The following is a 22,830-nucleotide window of genomic DNA, read 5'->3' as shown; positions in this document are numbered from 1 at the left end:
ATGCATTTATATTCCCCTCTGACTGAGAGTGTGACAATTCTGACCAACCTCAAGCCAGGCGTCTAGCCTCAATCCGCCGCTAATTCCGCTCCGCCTCTCCTCCAGTCTCAGCAGTACTTACATTTTGAGGAAACACAACTCACAGTTGACTGTGGTGCCTTTTAAATTGCACGAGTGGCTGATAGTTATGCAACGTGTTTTCTTGTTCTCTCTGCCATCATCAAGTTCAATGGTAGGCTACAGAACTACAATACATGCATGTTTCATGCAATAGCCTACCTCCAGACTTCATTTAAAAAATACACATCAACCTGTGAGAGCAAATAGGCTAAAACGGAACCAGCAAAGCGCACATCAGAAAGCGTTGAAGCTCAAAGCTCATTGCCTGCTATGGTGCTGATGGACAGTCATCGTCTGCTGTGACTTCACGAAACCCCGACTCACCCACCATCAACAAAAGTGGTCATACAGTATCCTCCTCACTTCACACCTCTTTCAGCCTGTCTCTTTCAATTCGTTGAGTGTGTGTGTTCGCTGACTGAATTACACTGTGACCTACCTAAGCAATCGCAGAAGCCCATAATGACAACAACCGTGGAGTGGATACTGATACTCGCACCGCGACGCTCGTCTCCACACCATTCATTCAACATATTCTTTCGCACTTTGCCAAGAGTGAATATCTATTTCATGTCATTATAACAAACAGGACTACTTTAGGGATGAGGTTGTTGTTTTCAGCATCGCATTTGCGCGCCGGACCAATGTTGTAGTTTTTTTTTTTTGCCTCATGCGCTTTTCTTCAAGTAGACTGACGTGGAGGAAGTCAACTCGCTGCCTAATGAAGATGCGTCCGCACATTTTGCCTTGATAGACCACGACAAAAATCGAGGAGGAACGTTTAGCTGATTCAGAGGAAAAAAATAGGGGATAAACTACGTGCGTTAATAGCTCCATCACTTCTAACTTTGGTAGCGTCCTCTTTGCCGTACATTCGAGTTGATGTTAGGAGAGGGATGAATCCAAATCTGTTACTCCCACCTAAAATATCACTGCCCACTTATTCATATCAGAGAACTTTGGACTATACTTTATCTGTGGTTTCCATCCAAAAAACGACGCACCATTTGTAGGTGGTCTCAACTTTCTAGTTATTAAATTAACTATAGGTTTGTGAATGCAGGACGGATGTTTTCTTATGTTCTCTCCTGCCACCAACGACTGTGAAAACAGTAGCCTAGAAGAATGTGGCAGAAACCTTTTTTGGAAACGTCCGATTTTGTTGTCAACGCCGAAAGATTGGATTAAGTTCTTGAAAATAAACTACTTGTATGCGTCCCATGCGTAAAGGGCTGTAATGCTGGTCCGAGAGATATTGCCGCTCATTTTAGGTTTTTCGCCTTTAGTTTTTGGACACTGCTTTCTTACATCATTTTTACTTTTGTTTCAGGTGGGTTCTTGTGATACGAATTGTTGTCCATTCCTTTATTGTCCATTTCCAGACCACTTGCATATTGGAAAGGTTTTGTGTGGTACTCATGATGGTAAGCGCGTATCGGTATAGGCTACTGTGAAATCAGGTATTGTAGTGACGCTGGATCAGTATTGAAGTTACACTAGATCAGTAGTAGAAGTAGATCCTTTCAGATCTGAGAATCTTTAAGTAATTCATGTCAATTATATTGTTAGTGCAACTGACTTCGAGATTTTTGTGTGTCTGTGTGTAGACTATGTCTAACATGTGTACGTAAATGACAGTGCATGCATGTGTGTGTGTGCGAGTGTGTGCCTGTGAGAGAGAGACAGAGAGAGTGAGTGAGTGAGTGAAAGAGAAAGGGGGGTTGAAAGTTGAGAAGGGAGATTAGGAGAACATACTTGACAAAGTGAAAGATGTAGATCATGATAGGCCATGTGGGTTATGTCAACATTATTATTCCTCCATGTCATCATGCATGCTGTGTACGTTCTACAAGCAAACCAAAGTGTTAGTACGTGCTAGCAAACACGTTTTCCATTCTTTAATCATAATCCCAAAATCCAAAAGAATGCATACATCTTGTGTATGCATCTAACATTGATGCGGGGGGGGGGGAGGGGGGTAGGGTGGTAATAGTTTCATTTGGATGAGTGGAGAGAGCTAATTCGCTTTGCCACTGCAGTATACTCACCACAGCCACGGCTTCAGAGGCGTGGGTGCAGGAGCTTCAGCTTCAGCTTCAAGTGTCCCAGCGTGTGCTACCCACCTCTACTCCATCTAGAGCCCCTGAGCTTTCCATTCCAGGGAGGCTGGAGCTGCCCACCAGGCTCACCGCTGGGGGAGGCAGGATCAGGGTTCAACTCGGGGAGGGGGGGGGGTTAACTCAGTGGGTGGGCATTGCTCTTACAAGAGCCCTTTGCTTTTTTTCTCCCCCACCCTTCTCGTAAGTGGGTGGGAAACTCATCTCGACCGTTAGAGTGGGACAAGAGAGAGGGGGTGTCGGCACGAGTGTGTTTGTGAGTGAGATTGTGTGTGTGCGTGTGTGTGTGTGTGTGTGTGTAATGATGTGACAGATCCAGAGACTTTGATCACAGCCTATAGAGTTCAGGTGCAGGAGGCAGTGATTCGCTGCATCTGTGATAGAAAGCAGGCCACATGGCTGGATGGACCTCCCACAGCAGCCTGGTGGGAGACTAATGAAACGCCCTCAGCCAGGAGGGTTCCAGTCAGAGCTCCTCCTCCTCCTCCTCCTCCTCCCATCCACCCTTTCCCTTTTGAGTCCTCCACAAGCCAGAATGCTAATGATACACTCATCTGGTCATTTGGCAGATGTTGTTATCGAAAGGAACATCCAAAATCAGAGAACAGTATGATGTTTGTATCGTATTTATTAGCCTATACGTCGTCCATATTGAGAGAACTAGCACTGAGTTGTGATATTTTCCTCCTCCATCATATTTTCCCAACTCTCCCCGCTGGTTGTCCCTCTCTTTTAATCTCCCTTTTCCCCCGCCTCTCTTTCTTTCTCTCTATCTCTCTATCTATACCTCTACCCCCCCACCCAGCCCCCTCCACCCCCAACAGGAGAAACATTGCACACCCCCCCCCCCAACACCACTCAGGGCTTTTGCACCACTGCTGTTTTGCACACTGTGTATATACCCTAACTGTATATATTGTATTGATATCCATTTCCATTGTTCTGTACATATCATACTGCACATATCTTAATTGTACATATCCTCGCCCTTGCCTGTACATATCACACTGTACATATATATTTACTGTACATATCATATTGATATTCATGCTCATATTTAAAAAAAAATATTCATATTAATTGCACGTATACTGACTTTATATTAATTTACTTACACTGTAATACTGTATACTGTCCCATACATGTATGGCTTTTGCATTATGCACTATTGCACTGCACATCTGGGTAGATGCCGAACTGTGTTTCGTTGTCTTTGTACTTGTACTCAATGTCAATGACAATAAAGTTGAATCTAATCTAATCTCTCACTCTCTCTCTCTCTTTCTCTGGTTCCCCCTCTGTGTAGATTGCTCAGGGAGAGCTCCAGAAGTCATGCGCACGGACAGCCGTGGAGCAGGTGGGAGAGAGTTGCCAGCTTGCGTGCCAATGTAGACCGTACCCTCCACTGCCCCCCCCGCCCCCACCCCCGCCCCCCCCCAGACTGCTGGTCTTCACCGGTAAGTACAGGACCTTTTTCAATCTACCCCCACGCCAAATTCAACAGATCAGCAACTGTGGAGAATGTTGCTAGTTGTTCTGTAGCCTTGTGTTAGTATTGCGACCCAATTTCGCCAGTGTGGTTTTACTTTTGGTGTAAAAGTCCAACAACCTTGGCTTACCTGGATATACAGTATAAGAGGCCTTGTTGTTCTGTTGCCTAACCGTGCAGAGCTGGGATTGTGTTGGTATTGTATCATCAGTGCTGGTTGAGGTCATTTGCAACAAAGTGGTCTTTTGTTTGCTTTGAGCGCTGTGTTGATTTGACCTTTTGGCTGTCTCAACATACCAATGATAATCACACAAGCAATAAGGCTGACCTATCAGAAAAACAAGCCATTTTCCTAATTGGTTTGCAAGTAAGCTCCCCACCCCACTCCTCAGCAATTGGATGCTGAACGTGATTGATGGCCTGTTCTGGAGGTCTGTGTGGGACTGAATTCTTCATCCCACTCCCGCAAGATTGTATACTCCTCTAACCCGCTCCCGCAAAGTGAGGGTTTTTCCTGCATTGAAAAGGCTTAGGCGGCCCCAAGCCTTTAACCCGCCTAAGCCTTCTAGGAGAAATTGTACAAGAAAAAAACAGTTAAAACAGTTACAAATTGCCCATGAAATGATTGCTGCAATTTGGTCATCCCAGCAGCAGGTGCTGCTAGACCACAGTTTTATACGCAATATAGCGTTATATACGCAATATAGCATTATATGCGTAATATAGCGTTATATAATTATAAAATTAAATTATATACGCAATACCCATGGAAGACAACGAGGAAGACGATGTCAATGGCATAAGTGGGTGACCGAGCGATCATAATAGTGAGTATTTTTTTTTTACATTTGTCTAATGTGGAGACCCTTATGGGACAGGTAATGTTACCTTTCCAGCTTATTGGCCCCGAACCATAGTTGGGAGTACATTGGTTTCTTTAGACAAATTTAGCCAGGCTTGTAGCTGGTAACTAGCCTTAGCAGTCGGGACCGCTCTGCTGATGAAGGATACTAGCGAGACTGTGGTGATGTTCACAATTCACTGCCTTATAAGACTGTTATGCTGTAATCCTGAGTTTATCTGGACACTTTTACACTGACTGTCATCACTCAATATCTGTGGCATGAAACATGTAGGCCTACTCTCACTCAAGCACACGGCTGGGTCGGTAACAGATGGTGGGTGATTCATGCAATTTATTTGTTTCCCTCACAGTAACTGTGAGCGGAAAAGCAAATCTCACACAGGTTTCTTTTTTCCCCTCACATCCCCTAAGGGTCTCCGTACATTTGTACTCCCAGTCGTTCCCCCAATAAATGCGATTTACCTATTTAAATAGCCTGACTAGTTAGGGCACGTAATACTGCATCATTACAAAGGTCATAACATAATGTTCATTGTTAAACCAATAAAAAACATGGGGGCGCTTGGTGGCGTATCACACTAAGGCAGCCATGTAATCTTAGGTTCAATTCCGCCCATAGACATATCCTGCATGTCATCTCTCCTCTCTCTCAACCATCCTTCCTGTCAATCTCTACTGTCTCTATCCCAATAAAGCAGAAATGTCCTAAAAACATACACTTAAAAAATAAAATAAACGAGAATAGAGTAACTGTTTTTATATATTTATATCTCAATAATGTCTGATGGTCTAAATAATAATAATAATAATAATAATAATAATAACTTCGATTTCTATAGCACCTTTCAAAAACCCAAGGGCGCTTTACAATTCTAAAGGGGAATGGTCAGACAGACAAAACAGAAAACAAACAAAGCAAAACAGAAACAGTAACTAGGGGCCAAAGGCCTTGGTGAACAGATGGCTTTTAAGGGCTGATTTGAAGGAGTCCAGGGTGGGGGTGTTGCGGATCACGATGGGGAGGGAGTTCCAGCCACGCTGAAGGCTCTGTCCCCAAAGGTCCGTAGGTAGTCCCTCTCCTGCCCACAGTCCTGCAATTATCCCTGTTTGAATAATAAGTTATGTTGAAAAGAAGGTGTACTAGTTCAAATAAAAAAATCAACAACATCTAGATGAGCCCCTGTGTTGTACCACATGGCATACTTCTACCTAGTTAAGTGCTATCATCAACCCAGTTGTTGAGTGTTTTTTGTGTGTTTTCTATTGGGTCAAATTCATGTTGTGACAGAAACTACTTGAACTTTGTTGCAACCAACACACTATTTGTGTCACGGCTTGGTGAAAAGGTCTGTATATCGGGAATTGTGAAACCTCGCAATCGAGCCAAACAAGTCTTGTTGTGAAAAAAAGTGTTTTCCAGTTTTTGGCATAGGACGAAAATTGAAGTGATGAAGAACCCACTCGATATCATAACCAACAGTTTTACATTCACTAAATACCTACACTTTGTTAGCAAACTTGGGTGGGGTGTATTAATCCTATTTGTGTTGGGGATGTAATCACTTCTCTTTCGGCCACACCCCACACCCTCATAAATAGCCATGTGCGTGTGTGTCTGTTTGTTGACAAGAGAGGACGCTGCCATCAATGACTATATCCACAGAGAAAGTTTTGTCGATCAACATACTATTCACGGGACTGTGGTCTGTCGATACACCTTGTGCTTGGTTATTGGGTAAGTGAGTTACATGCTACTAAGATGTGTGTATGTTCAGTAGGCTAACCAAACAAGTTTGTATGTTTGTTGCCGACACACCAAGAGTGAGTTACATGCCATAGCCAAACGTTAGTTTGTTAACTATATAGTGAATTACATGCGTTATTACTCACTGTGTGTAAGTGAATGTTTACTAGGCTAGCCACACAGGTGTTAGCTTGTTAGCTTGCTAGCTAGCTAGCTTTGTTAGAAGCTTGTTTTGTTAGCTGACGTTATGTTGTGTGTGTGTGTGTGTGTGTGTGTGTGTGTGTGTGTGTGTGTGTGTGTGTGTTTACTATGCTAGCCAAACAAGTGTTAGCTTGTTATCTATCTATTTAGCTTTGTTAGAGATATAATAGAGTATTGAAAAGGTAAATGCTTTTGTAATGAACGGTAATGTTGTGTGGAATCAAAAATAATTATTCATTCATTCATTTGTAGATTTACTGTAGAATAATACTGTGGATTGAAATGATTTCACTAGCCTACTTCTTACAGTACAGGATGAAGTACAGTACTCTATGTTCATGAGAGTCTATGGAAAGCATGCAAGCCTACACGATAGAAGTGTCCCCTCTGATCTGAAATTTGTGTTACAGATTGACGAAAGTGAGAGGTTCTGCGAGATGAGACCTTGATGTGAGTCACCAGCACTTCAGGTATTTGTCATTGTCATTGTATTAGCAATTTTATTTTATCAACATAGTAGTATTTTGTAAAAATGGTGTGCTGGTAACAGTGGGCAATAATTTTAAATGTACTGTCTTCTATTTTTATTACAGCTTTGATGCCCGGATGGGAAGGAACTACACAGATGTCCCACTAGATGCTTTATGGACTATAATGATAAATGCATACACACGGACACAATATTAGTATTTTTTACCATTCTATTATTGTATTGCTCAATTGTATCTTGCCTAATTTTTTCCATTGCCATTTTGTTTTCTCTTGCTGCTGCAATGTCGACTGAAACTGAAGCCATAAAAATGTTACTCTCTTGTATAATGGGATTGTTATGATTAATGACTGTCCGCACCTTGGATAACAGTCGTCACTTTATTATCTCCTCACATCGCCATCTTGCACACCAACAACACGTGTCAACCGGGGGTAACTCCACTAACTTCCGGTGTCTCTTAAAGGTGCAGTCCCACATACATAACAGGGATGTATTATTATTATTATTTAGCCATTTAAGTAGTGTAATGGGAGAGTGGTTGGGGTGGAGTTAACCAGCTTTATACCCACCCATTACCTACCTGTGAAAAGTGGCTGAGAATACTTTGAGGCAGAACTTCTCGGTTTGTTGATTTTGGGGGTATCAACATTGAAATATGCACTTCTTCAACTTGTTTCAGATTTCAATGTATGACACATAATTTGAAAGCTTACAATCTACCCTTTCATAATCTGGAACAAACTGAAAAAATGTAAAAACCTTTTCATCAGACCCTGTCACATTTGTAGCCTAAAATTATATCTCAGTACATTGCAATACAATGCAAGTTGCTAAATAACTGGGATATAAACTTAAACAGTGTCTTGTTGTACTGGAATAAATACAGTATATGGGTGATCATGTAGATTTGAGTGAACTATCCCTTTACACGCTGAATAGGAATCACAGAGGACGTCTGAAGTGAAGCTAGGAGCTCTGTATTCTAGCTTGCCACTCATACATAGCATATTTTGATCCCAACAAGAAGAAGAAATCTCACAACAGGATGCCTAAAATACCCTGTTGCAATCTCAGCCATAGGCACATATGCTAATGTTCTCTAAAGTAGTTGTATTCCTTTGTGTCAGTTTGACTGTGCACATGGGGCAGGTTGCACTCTCATGTGATGTGTGCTGAACAGAGCTTCTGAAAACAGGTGGGGATGTATCAATAGCTTAAAGCTACTATGGCCCCCCAAGCTGGATGACGCAAGCAGAACGCAGCAGCCACCAGGGCTGTCTCAGCCTGGCCACAGCAGGGACACTGTGTGCTGCTGGGAATGACGTTACAGAGTGTGGATAGTGTATCCCCTCAAATATTTCCTAGGCACGGTACCAAGTGTCTGGTAGGGTGGGCAAACTGCCACATTTCAGCGCATGGATGGGTAGTAGAGATATTTACAATACAATACAACTTTATTTATTAATTTTAAGGATGACATTATATAACATGCTACCTTTTTACACTCAAAGCTTGCTTTATGATGGTGTGCTGCCACGTGGAGATCGTATCCTTCATGTGAGCATGGCTTGGGGCTTTGCTAGCTGCTTCTCAACAGTGGTGCCAGTGTGCCCAGCTAGTGGTCAAAGCCCGGTGCTTCAAGCCTAGTAAACAAGGCTGTTTGAATTTCCACAGCTGGTCTTTCAAAGGAAGTTTTAACTTGGATTATGCTAGCCACCCACCAAGTTTTCTAACCAACTAAAGCACTTGGGTGAGTAAAAATCCCACCCTCTATCTATGCCCCTAGCTCTGTTTGGTCCAACGAGGACCAGTGTTGGCCAGTCAACAGATTAGCAAATTGCTTTGGTTCTGAAACCGTTTTAATTTCTTAACTGTAAGCCCCTTTGAATTGTAGCCATAACCATAAAGTATGTGGCTGTTATCAGTGACATGGAGGTCCATCCCGTTTATTACTAGTGGTTTATATCTTCAGTCTGTCACTCCCGTCTCCGGTTGGTCTCATTCACTGAGGGACAGTAGATCAATATGTCCCGACTCCCGAGTGTACGGCACGATGAAGGTAGCACGGTCATTCAATCACGATCAATCTTTTTGTTGTTGTTCTGTTATTTAAACCTTGAGTGATGAAGAGAGAAAGCAAACAAGCCACTGAGTGGGATGCAAGGGTTTTCATTGATAGTGCTTCCTCAACTCAGCAACAAGAGTGATTTCATCATTTATCTTCTGTCTTTCTTTCTCTCATTCATAAAGAAGACAACCTTATTTTATGCTGTTGACCTAGCCAAGTCTATGACTTTGAGGGGAGACCACATCACTTATTGTAAACAAACAAGGTTCTATTAACCCATTGAGAAACATTGAAAACTCTCCTCCTCACCACCACTGTATGACTACAGTATCAGTACCACTCGTGGGATGTATTTAGGGGTCAGAGTATGATCATTTAAGTGGTATACACAACAAGACTGAGTGCTACTTTTTAACTTCATGAATGGAACCAGGAGGCTTTTCTGGGTGTGAAAACATCAGTCAAAAAAAAATATAGATGAAAATGTTGAGATGGACAATGAGGACTCTTGCACCTGTCTGCAATGAGAGAGTAATACAAGATTTAAAAGAGAAAGGCACCATAGAAAAAAGAAGCACTTGAAAGAAAAGAAGGGAAGGTTTTAACATCAACCGACCAGGCGACTTAGCCCTGATTGTATTCAATCCTACAGACATTCCCAAAACAGAGGATTACAACTGAAGTTTGGTTCAGGCTGCAGTGAGAATTTTAACATCCAAAGTGACTTTCAGTACAGTACAGTCCAGTGTGGCCCGCTAACTTGGAGGAATGTGTCTTGTCATGCGCACTGTCTAGCGTCCTGGCTGTGGAATGAGTGCATCCCCTTGGGTGACCACGGAAACCTCACCAGCGCTTCGGCTCAGACAAACGCGGCCACGTCTACGCACAGCGGCCACCTCGTCTCCCACCGTCCTCCCTCCTCTCCTGGCGCTGTGAAAGCAGTGAGGCAGCAACTGTGATCGCAAGGCGTAAGCATAGCAAAACCACTGAGCAAAGGGGGGCTGGTGTTGCTGTGTTTCTAGCCACCAGCTGAAACAGCCCAGGATCAGTCCAGGCCAGGCATTGTTAGGATCTTGAAACATTGGGTGCTTATCATCGACGTGGGGTGAGGGGGGGTGTTAGCAGAGTTTTTGGTTGAATAGTGGGGGCTTGCGCTAAATTGACAGCGATGCGCTAAATAAATGGCGATGCGGTAGATGGCAACTTTTAAAAAAACTTTTTTAATGGACTATTCAGAAAACATTCGGGGCCAGAGCCCTGGATGTCCAGGGCTAACTACGTCACTGCCCACGATCAAACCTTAACAAACTAATTTGTCACTGACAGACTGAGTGTTTTCAACTTCAGAGGAAGTTGTATAGATGTGCAGTAGATCGTGGAGGAGCAAAGGGAACAGCTGGACAACCCAAGGGCTTTATGTTTTAAACAGCATGTCCTTAACACATTAAGGTCCATTTGACCTTGTAACAGTTTAATCTTTACAACCTGTGTCAGTTTGGGATATATCTTCAACTCTCTAATTGGATTGAGATAACTTTTCAACAACGTTGCTGGTTAAATGGACATCAATATGCAGACGGACCGTTGTGCCGACAGCCCTCCCTGCATGTGAATGCTTTCCGCTTCTCTGTTACGGTACATGTGGGAAGACGGTACATGTGGGAAAACTACGGTTAGGGTTAGGTGCTACGTCGACTTGGTACATGCTGGCATGTCTAACCCTAACCCTAATCCTATCCTTAACCCTACCCCTAACCCCAACCCTAACCTTAACCGTAGCACCCTAGCACCTAACCCTAACCCTAGTTTTCCCACATGTACCGTCTTGTCAGCTCTCGCAGAAATCCGCTAACAAACCGTCTGCATCGTGGTCCGTCGGCACAGCGGGTGGGCCCCGGTTGAATCGTGTTTGGGACCTATTTCTTTTTGGTGCTAATTCTTGTTGCTTTTGGTATGTTTGCTAATGCCTTCCCCTGACAATTTACCCTAACCTTAACCACTCAGTTAATGTCTAATCTCTAATCTATCTCTTATATGAGATAAGTAGTTCTGGACTCTGGAATTGCCTTTTGCATAATAAATTGATAGTGTTGACTAAGGGAACATGACAACATGATACTGAATGGTGATCTCATCAGTATGGGTTCAAAGTCACACATATCTTGCAATTCACGTACAGTAACTCTCATGCTACCTATCTCTAGTTTTTGATGTATCTTACAGCACTACACGTGGTCAACCCTGGTATAGCCAGATAATATATCTATTGTGCAGAGCTACAGTTTGTACAGGCATTTGTTCTGACCTTGCAGTAAAACACAAGAGGACCTCAAGCTTAATTTGTATGAATTAATACAAAAAGCAGAACGACGCCCAATTCATAGGAAATCTTACAACCTGGCTTGTATGAAAAGCTACGAATAGTAGGCTTTAACTTTTACATTTTATTTTTTCTGAGTGGGGCAGTCTCGCTCATATTTTTCATTTTATTGGACAGACATAGTGAAGACAGACAGGAAAGTAAGGAGAAGAAGGGAGAGAGGGCATGGGCCGGATTCAAACCCATGCCGACATGGCATGACAGGGCATGGTTAAAAAGTCCGCAAGTAGGGCAAACTAATTTTTCAGTTGTTTCCAGATTATGAAAGGGTAGATTGTAAGCTTTAAAATGATGTGTCATACATTGAAATCTGAAACAAGTTGAAGAAGTCATGGATATTTTAATGGTGATACCCTCCAAATTACGATTTTGAGAAAACTAGGTCTTCACAGAGTTTTTTCATAGAGGTAATGGGTGGGAACAATAGCTGATTAACTCCACCCTAATCACTCCCTCAAGACAACCACTCCCCCATTACACTACATGTCATTACCTACCTGTAATCTGTCAGTGGGGTTGTCAGCTAACCCTCAGGTAACAAAATCGCAGGGCTGATGTTTAAATTGCTAAATAATAATAATAATAATAATAATAATAATAATAATAATTCAAGATTCATGATTTTTTATTGCCATGTGTGCCAAAACTTTATTACATCCCATTACAAGTACAACAGAGTAAAATTCATGGCAATGGAAAAAATTAGGCAAGATACAATTGAGCAATACAATAATAGAATGGTAAAAAATAATAATGTTGTCCGTGTGCACATGCATTTATCATTATAGTCCATAAAGCATCTAGTGGGACTTCGGTGTAGTTCCTTCCCATCCCATCTTGGCATCAAAGCTGTAATAAAAAAAGAAGACAGTACATTTAAAATGATTGCCCACTGTTACCAACACCACTTTTACGAAATAGCCTACTACTATCTTCATAAAATAGAAAAAGGTTTATTCTACAGCAAATCTACATATCAATGAATTAATCATTATTTTTGATTCCACATAACATTACCGTTCATTACAAAAGCATTAACTTTTTCTATAATCTATTACATCTCTAACAAAGCTAGCTAGCTAGCTAACAAGCTAACACTTGTTTGGCTAGCTGGTACACACAAACACACTAAAATGGTGCATGAAACATACTGTACAGTATGTTGCATGTTTAGTAGGTCTGCAACAAATGTATTTATTCGTTATGTTTTATCTTTGACAACGTATTTCTTCCTCCCACCATCTCATTAGTTTTGGAGAGGGGTGGCATAATTGTGGTGAGCAGTTTCAGTGGTCTGATAACTGATGCTAACAAAGGCGCTATCTACCTTACTCACAAAACAACAAATAACTGTTTAGCTATCCTAAGTAAACAACACAACACAAAATCCTAGTATACAACACATACACACAACTCACTAAAACTTACCCAAGAACACAGCAGAAGGTCTGTCTGCAGACGACTGTCCCATGAAAGTGAACTGATGTGGAGATCAATGTCTGAAATTCCGTTGTCTTCTTCGTCATCGTCAGATTCGGAGTTCGGAGTTCACGTTCGGAGTTCCCATTATGTATAGTCCAATATGAAGGAGTTCATTAATTGCCCACTGTCGATATTTCTGCCTACCGTACTTTTGAAATTCTGTTGATAGCATCAGGCCCGGATTAACCCCCTAGGGTGCCCTAGGGTGACCAGACTTGATGTGTCGTTTACTAAATCCTCAAAGTCCATCTCTTTGACCAACTCGGATTCAATTGCCAGCAGGGAATCTTATTATTATCAGGCCTCTCTTATTGCACTATAGTTCTCTCTCAACGCTTTGGTAGAGTCAGTCCTACAACTCCATCTAGTACTGGACAGTGGTTTTAGAGTCCTGCTGATGTTCACATCCTTATTTTTAAATATCCGGCTCCATCGGTGAGGGGATGCTGCACAAAACGCATACAATGACTGAAGTAGGTCAAAGAAATCACTCGCATCCTTACAGCTATTAATGCTGTTTACACCGACAACATTAAGGGAATGTCCAGCACAGGGCACGTAATGAATCAGGGGGTTTGCTTTTTTAAGATGCGCCTGGAGGCCGTTATATTTACCCGACATGTTACTGGCGTTGTCGTAACTTTGTCCCCGGCAATTCGACAAGTCTAACCCCAGGTCATAACATGAACCATTCTTACTACACATTCAGCAAGACTTGCTCCAGTGTGGCTGTGAATGGGCTCGCTCTGCTGCCCCCCCCCCAATGTTAACTTCGGTGCTAATTTTAGGCCTAGGTGAAATAAAAAATGTCCGAAGAGTGAAGAGTGGCCGTATGTCTGGAGTCTTTGCCTTGCTTAATTTTTCGCTTGGCAGAGCCACTCAGTTGTCGCCTGTACATTTTGATTTCTTCGTTGATAGTTGATAGTTTGGCGGCACTGCGTCATCGCGCACTTGTCTGTGACTGGGGGGGGGGGGCACTTACACCGAACTCGCAATTATTTATCTTTTTATACATGATAGCCTAAATATAACCGTTAGTTTTGTACCTGTGTGGATGTCTTCCAGTAAATATAGCCTATATTTTAAAAATATTTTAAAGGTCTATTCATATTCATTGTCCGAATAATTTGGTGCCCCCCCATTGGCTGGTGCCCCAGGGCGTTCACCCGATGCAATATATGGATAATCCGGGCTTGGATAGCATTAGCGAGAGCTTGAGCCTCCATCTTGTCAACAAATAGGTCCACACTCACACATTGCTCCTTACATACAGCTGGGGTGGGCGTGGCTACACACACTGCCACACTAATACCCCCCACCCGACTTTGCTAACTAACTGTAGGTATTTAGTGAATGTAAAACTGTTGGATATGATATTGAGTGGGTTCTTCATCGCTTCAATTTTCATCCTATGCCAAAAACCGGAAAACACATTTTTTCACAACAAGACTTGTTTTGCTCGATTGCGAGCTTTCACAATTGCCGAGATGCGGACCTTTTAATGAAACCGTGTCACATATGTGTGCACTGGTCCACTGGACCACCCCAGGCCACAATAGGCTTTAACTTTGAGTGATTACAGTTAGGTAGGTGAATTCTGACTAGCATGATGGTTAGGCAGTATTAGGCATAAGTGCAGAGTGGCCATCGAGCGTTGCGTCAAATGTGCGTTGCGTCCGGAATTGGGATCAAATGCATTGTAATCAATGAAAGGTGCTCCACCTGCTGCGGTACGTCGCGTCAGCGTTGCGTCCGATGGCTGCGTCCAAAGTAGACTTTCCAAAAAGTTTGATTTTTGACGGTGGATGGACGCAGACGTCACAATGAGATGCCCCACGTGGGGCGTCAATCACCGCACCTGTGTCAATCACCGCACCTCTTGTTGCAGTAATGGACGACGAACGGCTCATCCTTGAGGTCGAGATTTTTTTTTTTTATATGCGACAAATGATAGATTGTACCATGATGCCCAGGTGAAGGACCGAGCATGGGGTGAGATCGGGTCCACACTTGGATTATCAGGTAAGATATAATACGATAATAATATTTATTATAAGATAAGCTACACATCACAAGTTAGGTTAGTTAGTTGAAATGTTGTTGACAGTTGAACATCTAATGAACTAACAACTATCTATTTGGGAATATGTAGATAAAATATTACCCTGATTGGAAAATGTTCTGTATGATGTTGTTATTGTTGTGGACATATTGCAGTCAAGGGTGAAATTACTCCTGTATACAGAAAATGCCAGTGGAGCTAGAGTAGAACGTTGACGTTGACGCAACATTGACGCAACGCTGCAGGTGGAGCTTGGACAACGGAGAGTTGACGCAACGTCGATGACGAGTTGACGCGACGCAGCCGGTGGAGCTTGGCCGTTAGGCAGTATTAGGCGTTAGTGCAGAGTGGTTAAGGTTAGGCAGTATTAGGCGTTAGTGCAGAGTGGTTAAGGTTAGGCAGTATTAGGCGTTAGTGCAGAGTGGTTAAGGTTAGGCAGTATTAGGCGTTAGTGCAGAGTGGTTAAGGTTAGGCAGTATTAGGCTTTAGTCCAGAGTGGTTAAGGTTAGGCAGTATTAGGCTTTAGTGCCCCACCACCTCTGCACAGCAGTCGTCGTAGACTGAAGACCCACCTCTTCAGGTTACACCTTAACTGCTCTTCCTGAGACATCTTCTGCCCCTCAGCACTACGTCTCCTAAAGACGTCCGCTTTCCCCTCTACTGTGTCCCTAAGAACTTCTATCGCCCCTTTGTACTGCTTCTCTGTTCCTCCAGTATAAAAAATAAAAAAATAAAAAAATAAAGGTTTTAGAAGAAGGTGGTATAAGAAGGTTTCTCCTTCTATCAGTGGCCCCGGGCCTGAGCTAGATTACTCTTCCTGCCACGAATGGTGGACTGATGATTCACATGCTTAGCATTCAAATGTATTGATTGTAAGTCGCTTTGGAATAAGGCGTCTGCTAAATGCCAAAAATGTAAATGTAAATGTAGTGCAGAGTGGTTAAGGTTAGGCAGTATTAGGCTTTAGTCCAGAGTGTTTAAGGTTAGGCAGTATTAGGCTTTAGTGCAGAGTGGTTAAGGTTAGAATAAGTTGTCGGGGAAGGCATTAGCAAAATCAGCAACAACAATTAAATAATAAAAACGTGTGTCCCAATCCCGATTCACACCAGCACGTTGAGATTGCAAGTTGAGGTGCTAAAGCTTGTGTAATTAAGCAGGAGATCCCAGCAGTCTCATCAATTACTCATCAATACCATTATTTGCTTAAGCATTTGGCTGGAACAAAAACCAACACTCCAGGACCAGTTTTACTGACGGCATCTGTATGGGGTGCTTCTAAGACTGAGCATATAAAGTATCTATTACGAAAGATTTAATGGGAAGATTAAGTCAGGGATTTTAAAGTGGTTATTAATAGAACAGATTAGACAGCCTTAATTCATCCAAGGTGTTCTTTTCCTGAAAAAAACTGCATTCATCTGAAAAACTGTCTCATCTTTCCAGCAATTCCAAGATGAAAGTTTGGTCTGTTCCAGATATGTAGGCTTTCTATATTTATCCCATCCGTTCCTTGCGGGTTTGTTGTACACTTCTCCAAATAAAGGAGTGTTGAAAATGTACATGTAATGTCCTTGTTTATTTTCAATTAGTCTCAGACCCAGCTGAAACCTGAAACACCTTCATCCCATGGTAGGAATGAGGAGATTTGAGATGTGTGTACTTAAGTTAAGTTAAGGAGTGACGTGCACTGCTTTGATATGACAAGTGCTCTTCTTAACTTGTCAGCTTTCTCCCCTGGAGGCCTGTCAGCTTGACTCCCCCTCCTGTCAGTCAAACTTAGAGAGGAGAGAAAGAGAGAGTGAGTGACTGAGAGAATGTGTGTGTGTGTGTGTATGAGTGAAAGAGTGAGAACGTGTGTGTGTGTGTGTCCTCAGGGCTGCGAGTTTGTGAGCCTTCATACGCCTGTTTAATGCTAATTCAGACAAATTACAAAACCCCTTCTTGGGTAGGAAGTATTTACTTATGGCCAAAACAAAATGGGCATTGTATGCCAACAAACTAAACTGCTGGGGGGGGGGGGTGGTTTTCCTCAGCTGTCTCTTCACAAAGTCAGTCCAATGCCCCGCTGTCTTTCTTTGTGTGAATGGAAATTCAATTGGAAGTCTTCAGTGTTTGCAGAGAGTGCCGGATGCTGATCTGATATTCTCCGTTTCCATCACTGTAACTGATTGCTGAACCCAGTCCAACCCCCCACCCCCCAGTCACTCTTCCTTGTTGAATTATTCGATCATATGTAAGATGGATACCGGACCCTCACCAGCAGCAAAGTGGAAAGTTGTGCAGTAAGAAGTGGAAAATGGTCTTGCGTTAGCAAAAAGAGATAACGTGGAACGCTATAACGCAGCACTTAAACGCCTCAGAGACGATTATGCAACGGTGTAAGTCAGACACGGTGTCTGCAGCGGCAGAGTGTTCAGTGAAGTGACGGTGGCCCACCATTCTCTCTCCAAGCCTGTATGTTGACGATGCGGCCCACACAACTGAAGTGTTTGGTTGTGTGTAGGAAATGTCCTGAACATACACTAATGAGAAGACTCAAAACCACTGAAAGCAAAGTGTACATACACTATATGGACAAAAATATTGGGACACCCAAACATCACACCCATAATGATGTGCTTGTTGAACTCGTTCCATGTTCATTCCAATGTTGCTCATTCCAAAACCATACGTATTAATATGGAGTTGGTCCCACCTTTGCTGCTATAACAGCTTCCACTCTTCTGGGAAGACTTTCTACTAGATTTTAGAATATGGTTGCAGGGATTTGCTCCCATTCAGCCACAAGAGGATTAAGGAGGTCGGGCACTGATGTTGGGTGAGAAGGACTGGCTTGTAGTCGGCGTTCCAATTCATCCCAAAGGTGTTCGATGGGGATGAGGTCAGAGCTCTGTGTGAAGGCCAGTCAAGTTCTCCCAGACCAAACTCAGCAAACCATATCATTATGGACCTCACGTTGTGTATGGGGGCATTGTCATGCTGAAACTGGAAAGGGCCGTCCCTAAACTGTTGCCACAAAGTTGGAAGCATACAATTCTCTAGAATTGCATTGTATGCTGTAGGATCAGGATTTCCCTTCACTGGAACTAAGAGGCCTAGCACAAACCATGAAAACAGCCCCAGACGATAATTGTGTCCACATACTTTTGTCCATATAGTGTATCTCCAGCGTGTGGTTACATAAATGCATAATAAACCTTAAGGTGTAGAACAGTAAGATAGTTTAGTGGTTCATGACATCAGTTTGCCTCTCTCTCTTTCTCTCTGCCTCAAACAGGTGGTGACTGTGTGTCTTCTGTGTACAGCTGTCACTTCAAGTAATGAAGAGAAACATTTTCTCATTAATTCTCGAAAAACTAAGCATTAGCAGGATGTTGCACACTAGTTTAGTAGCACGTTGCATTACTTTTGCTTGTGCAATATGTAGCATCGTACTTTACTGTTCCATTACTTACGCAGGGCACTGTATATTAATCCTGGGCTCAAAAGACTATAGAAGTCTAGGTTATCCAAGATGACATCATTAGTAATTAAATAATAGACAGTTATTGGTGAGAAGTTGTGCGATTGCATCAGTAAATGGTGTATGGGTTAAGCAAACGAGAGTGACCTTTAAAGGGAGTGAAGGGTGCGCCATGCATGACGTTTACCATCGCTATATCTGCATTTTGTTGTCTGGTACTTGCAATGACAATAAAGTTGAATCTAGTCTAATCTAATCTAATCTTCTTTAGTTAAAACTCTCATTGTTTCCACTATATACTATTGTGGAGCTTGAGTAATGCATAACATTAGTGCTAGCAGACTAGAAGTGAAGCCCTGAATCTTCTCACACTGGAGATGTATCTGGGTTGATTTACGGCTCCACGGCACCAGCAACAGAAATGCCTGTCTCATCTCATCTCATCTCTCCCTCTTGGTCTGTCCTTTCATTCTCTCAACTCATCTCTCTCTCTCTTGCTCTATCCTTTCATTCTCTTAACTCATCCCCCACCTGCTGCCCCGATTTCCTCCCTGTCATGTCTTAGTCATTGCTCTCAGGCCTCAGGAACTCTGGGCAGACTGAAAGACCCTCAGCTGTGTGTGTGTGTGTGTGTGTGTGTGTGTGTGTGTGTGTGTGTGTGTGTGCGTGCGTGCGTGCGTGCGTGCGTGCGTGGTGTGTGTGTATGCATGCGTGTGTGTGTGTGTGCGCGCGCATATCATGCATGTGTGTACTGCGAACCCAGACAGATGGGGGATGAAGTAAACGCAGCTCCATTCCCCTTCAGAAGCTCTGGGTAGTTCATAAAGTACACACATATCTGAAATCAGCCTGTACCATACTGTACCTATCACGATCACTATCACCATCATGTTTTATATCACTATCACTATCATGTTTTGTATCACTATCATGTTTTATATCACTATTTGCACTTCTGGTTAACTGCATTTCGTTGTCTGGTACTTGTACTCTGCAATGACAATAAAGTTGAATCTAATAATACGTCTATAATCATACAGGGATAAACACAACACTGACACATCAGTATCTAGTTAGCAACTCACTTCTTCTCTTCTGTTAAATAGCTCAAAGCAGCCGTAGGAGTCTCTTTAGTAAGCAGTGCTCTGGTCTGTCCCCGCTCCAGGACTTTCACTTTAATTACAGCAGGATTTAAGTGGTGGGCCAGGGATTTCACTGAGCTTGTGCTCTGGATCCCTCCTGCTGCCCCTGCCAGCCATAGCTCTGGAGGACGCTGGTTTTTATTGGTTGGTTGATGGCAATATCTCATGTTTAATTGTTTGCTCGATCCCACTCCCCCGCCTTTGCACGATCTGCATCATTCTCCCTCCGTTCTCTGCGGCTAGCTGTGGAAGTGGCCTCAGTCCTTCGAGCTCTGTCCTATGCCTGGTCCCATTTATCCATTGCCCTTGTTCTGTACATAACCATACTTCACATATCTTAACTGGACATATCTTCGCCCTGTTCGTCTGTGTATGTCACATTGTACATACTGTATATCTGTTCATATTGTTATGGCTTTTGCACTGTGCACTATTGCATACTATTGGTTAGATGTTGTCTTTGTACTACGTCTGTCAATGACAATTAAATTGAATCTGAATCCTATGCCCTGTCCCATTTGTCCATACTGAAGTCTGCCGTCTGAGTTTCCACACTTTCATACACAAAGAGCGCAAAATGAGCATGAGGTAGTGTGCTGGCGCACACCAGAGACCTCAACATTATAAGTGCAGACAATAGAACAGGGCATTGGAAGGGGTTGCTCTCAACTAGGGCTGGGTTAAAAAAATCGATTTCCCGATTCAGAATCGATCTTCATTAAAATGAGCGATTATCGATTCCTAAATCCCGAGATCGATTTTTTTATTTTTATTTTTATTTATTTTTTGCTTGCAGCTTCAACCCGCAACGAGATCTCGTGCTACAATAATTGATCATATCTCACGCAACGTGAGGTCTCAACACTAAAATCTAAAAACATGGCGATAGCAGGGACACTCAAGTCACCACCAGGCTTAAAGTCAGATGTCTGGGTGCATTTTGGATTTTAAAAATGTGACGATAGAGATGAGCTGGACAAAAGCAAAGTCATATGTAAATAAAAAGTACATTCATGTAACTGCTTTGGAGTCAATTCATTGATATGTTTAACAATGCTACATGTTATAGGGTTCCTTGAACCATTTATAGCATTAATTCTGAGAATCTCTTTCATATTCAAGCAAAACAATTATATTTTAACTAGATCGAATCGGAATCGAATCGAATCGAATCGAATCGTGAATCGAATCGAATCGTGAGCTCACTGAGCTGGTGAATCGGAATCGAATCGTTTTGGGAAATCAGTGGCGATACCCAGCCCTACTCTCAACCACTGATAGGATGTTTTTACAGCACCCCAATGGTTAAGGCAAGCATTTGGGATTGGGTGATCTGGTATATTTGGTAGACCTACACTCACTGAGGATTTTATTAGGAGCACTATACTAATACGGGGTAGGGGATTCCCTTTGCTCTCAAAACAGCCTCAATTCTTTGTAGCATTGATTCCACAAGATGTTGGAGATTCTGGTCCATGAATACATGATTGTATCACTCAATTCCTGCATTTTTCAGGTGCACTTTCAAGCTGTGAATCTCTCGTTCTACGACATCCCAAAGGTGTTCCGTTGGATCCAGATCAAGTGAGTGGGAAGGCCAATGAAGAACCCTGAACTCATTGTCATGTTCATGAAACCAGTTTGAAACAGTTATACATTTATGGTTAGGGTTAGGGTTAGTAATGGGGCTTTTCCACTAGAGGGCTGACCCGGGTTAGCCCGGGCTGGCCTGCTTCTTTGGCGCTTTTCCATTTGTCGGCCTGGGTCGGTTCGGGTCGGTTCGGGTCGCTTCTTTAGCTACCCTTCGATACCAGGAACCTTTTTGAGACCCAGAACCTTTTTGCCAGGCTGCGTGTGACGTGTGACGCTGCACACCGTTAATTGGTCAATGGAAATCGTCACAACATCGTCATCGTTTGTGTTCACTGTACACCTCTAACCGCCATCTTTAAATACCACATTTGCTCTTGGAAAATGTCACTACAGTTTCTGTAATAGCTTATTAATAAAGATTAAAAAAATTATGCTGACCATCGTATCGTATTATCTTAGTTTAATGTCATTTCAATGCATCATAGAACTTTTATTTACAACAAGCATAACACAAAAATCGCTATTATGCACCGTCTTTGCCCGTGAATAACACCGGCTATGGAGGTGGTACAATCACAATACTCCTTTGCTAACTTCACCATCGGTATACGGTCATTTTGAGCTATTAACCACCGCGCTGACACCCCGAGAAGTTATGCTTTTAACCGTAAACTCAATGAACCGGGAGTTCACCCGCTGCTGCAAGCATATCTATAACGAACGCGGAGATTGACTGAGCCCCGCGTCAGTCAGCCTTTCCGTAGAAATACGTCGCACCGTTATATATCTAACGTTACATGTTTTAAGGCTGATCTGTGCATGATAGTGCTGCATTATGTTGATCTATTTATATCGATCTATTCTTGCCAATTCCTTATTACCAGTGGAAAGGGGGAAGACTAAAACACTTTGAATGGGATAGATAGGACTTTCCGTTCAATGGAGCATGATACTCGCGAGTTCATCTCACTTTTCCCCCCTTTGATGTATTAAACAATCTAAGCAATCTAATCAGAGCAGTTGTTATTGTGTAATATTATTGATGGATGTGCCATTTTTGATCTAGAGCAGTGAGCGGATGACTTGATGTGAGCTTGTATTTGACTAATGCCGATAGTCTTGCTCCGAAACCGGAGCTGTCTACAGAGGATTCCACAACGTGCCTTCAAACTACCGTAATTCATGAACTATATGCCCAATCTAAAACATTCAAACAGATTCTGAAAGCAGAGAAGTTGCACTTTTTGAAGTTGAACTTTTGTAGGCTTATTACGGTAGTTCACCAAAAAAAAAGCACAGTGCTCAACGTAAATGCTCACGCATTTCCCCCCCGCTGATCTGTATAGCGGGGGGGGGGGGAATCTTATGACACGTAACTCCTCCTTGTCCCGGGTCGCTCAGTACAATGGAGAAGCGTTTCTCAAAGTACGGCACGGCACGGCACGGCTCGGATACAAATGCGGCCCGGTTCGGGTCTGTTGGAAAAGCGCCATTAGTGATCCTTAGTGGGAGGGGCTGCAAGCCTGCTAGTCTTCAGCAATTACTGAACCTCCATTATATCTGGACGATCAGAGAGCGACAGCCTCTGTGACAGACTCCTGACACAAAGAC

General features: G+C 42.8%; 1 protein-coding gene across 1 annotated transcript in view; it reads left to right on the top strand.

Annotated features, from left to right (window-relative positions):
* Positions 1 to 1,357: 1,357 nt before the first annotated feature.
* The window catches only part of prima1 (proline rich membrane anchor 1), a gene marked incomplete at both ends in the record, with an annotated part of 69,128 nt that continues 47,655 nt past the window's right edge, over positions 1,358 to 22,830 (top strand). Inside the window, 2 exons of the mRNA XM_080531391.1 lie at positions 1,358 to 1,450; positions 3,544 to 3,694. Of these exons, the coding sequence (XP_080387517.1) occupies positions 1,358 to 1,450; positions 3,544 to 3,694 (244 nt within the window). The remainder of the gene's footprint in view (positions 1,451 to 3,543; positions 3,695 to 22,830) is intronic.

The sequence above is a fragment of the Nansenia antarctica genome (assembly GCF_963989245.1).
Source record: "Nansenia antarctica genome assembly, chromosome: 1".
NCBI classification, from domain to species: Eukaryota; Metazoa; Chordata; class Actinopteri; order Argentiniformes; family Microstomatidae; genus Nansenia; species Nansenia antarctica.
The sequence above is the reverse complement of the archived record's forward strand: the minus strand, read 5'-3'. Positions and strand labels throughout refer to the sequence as shown.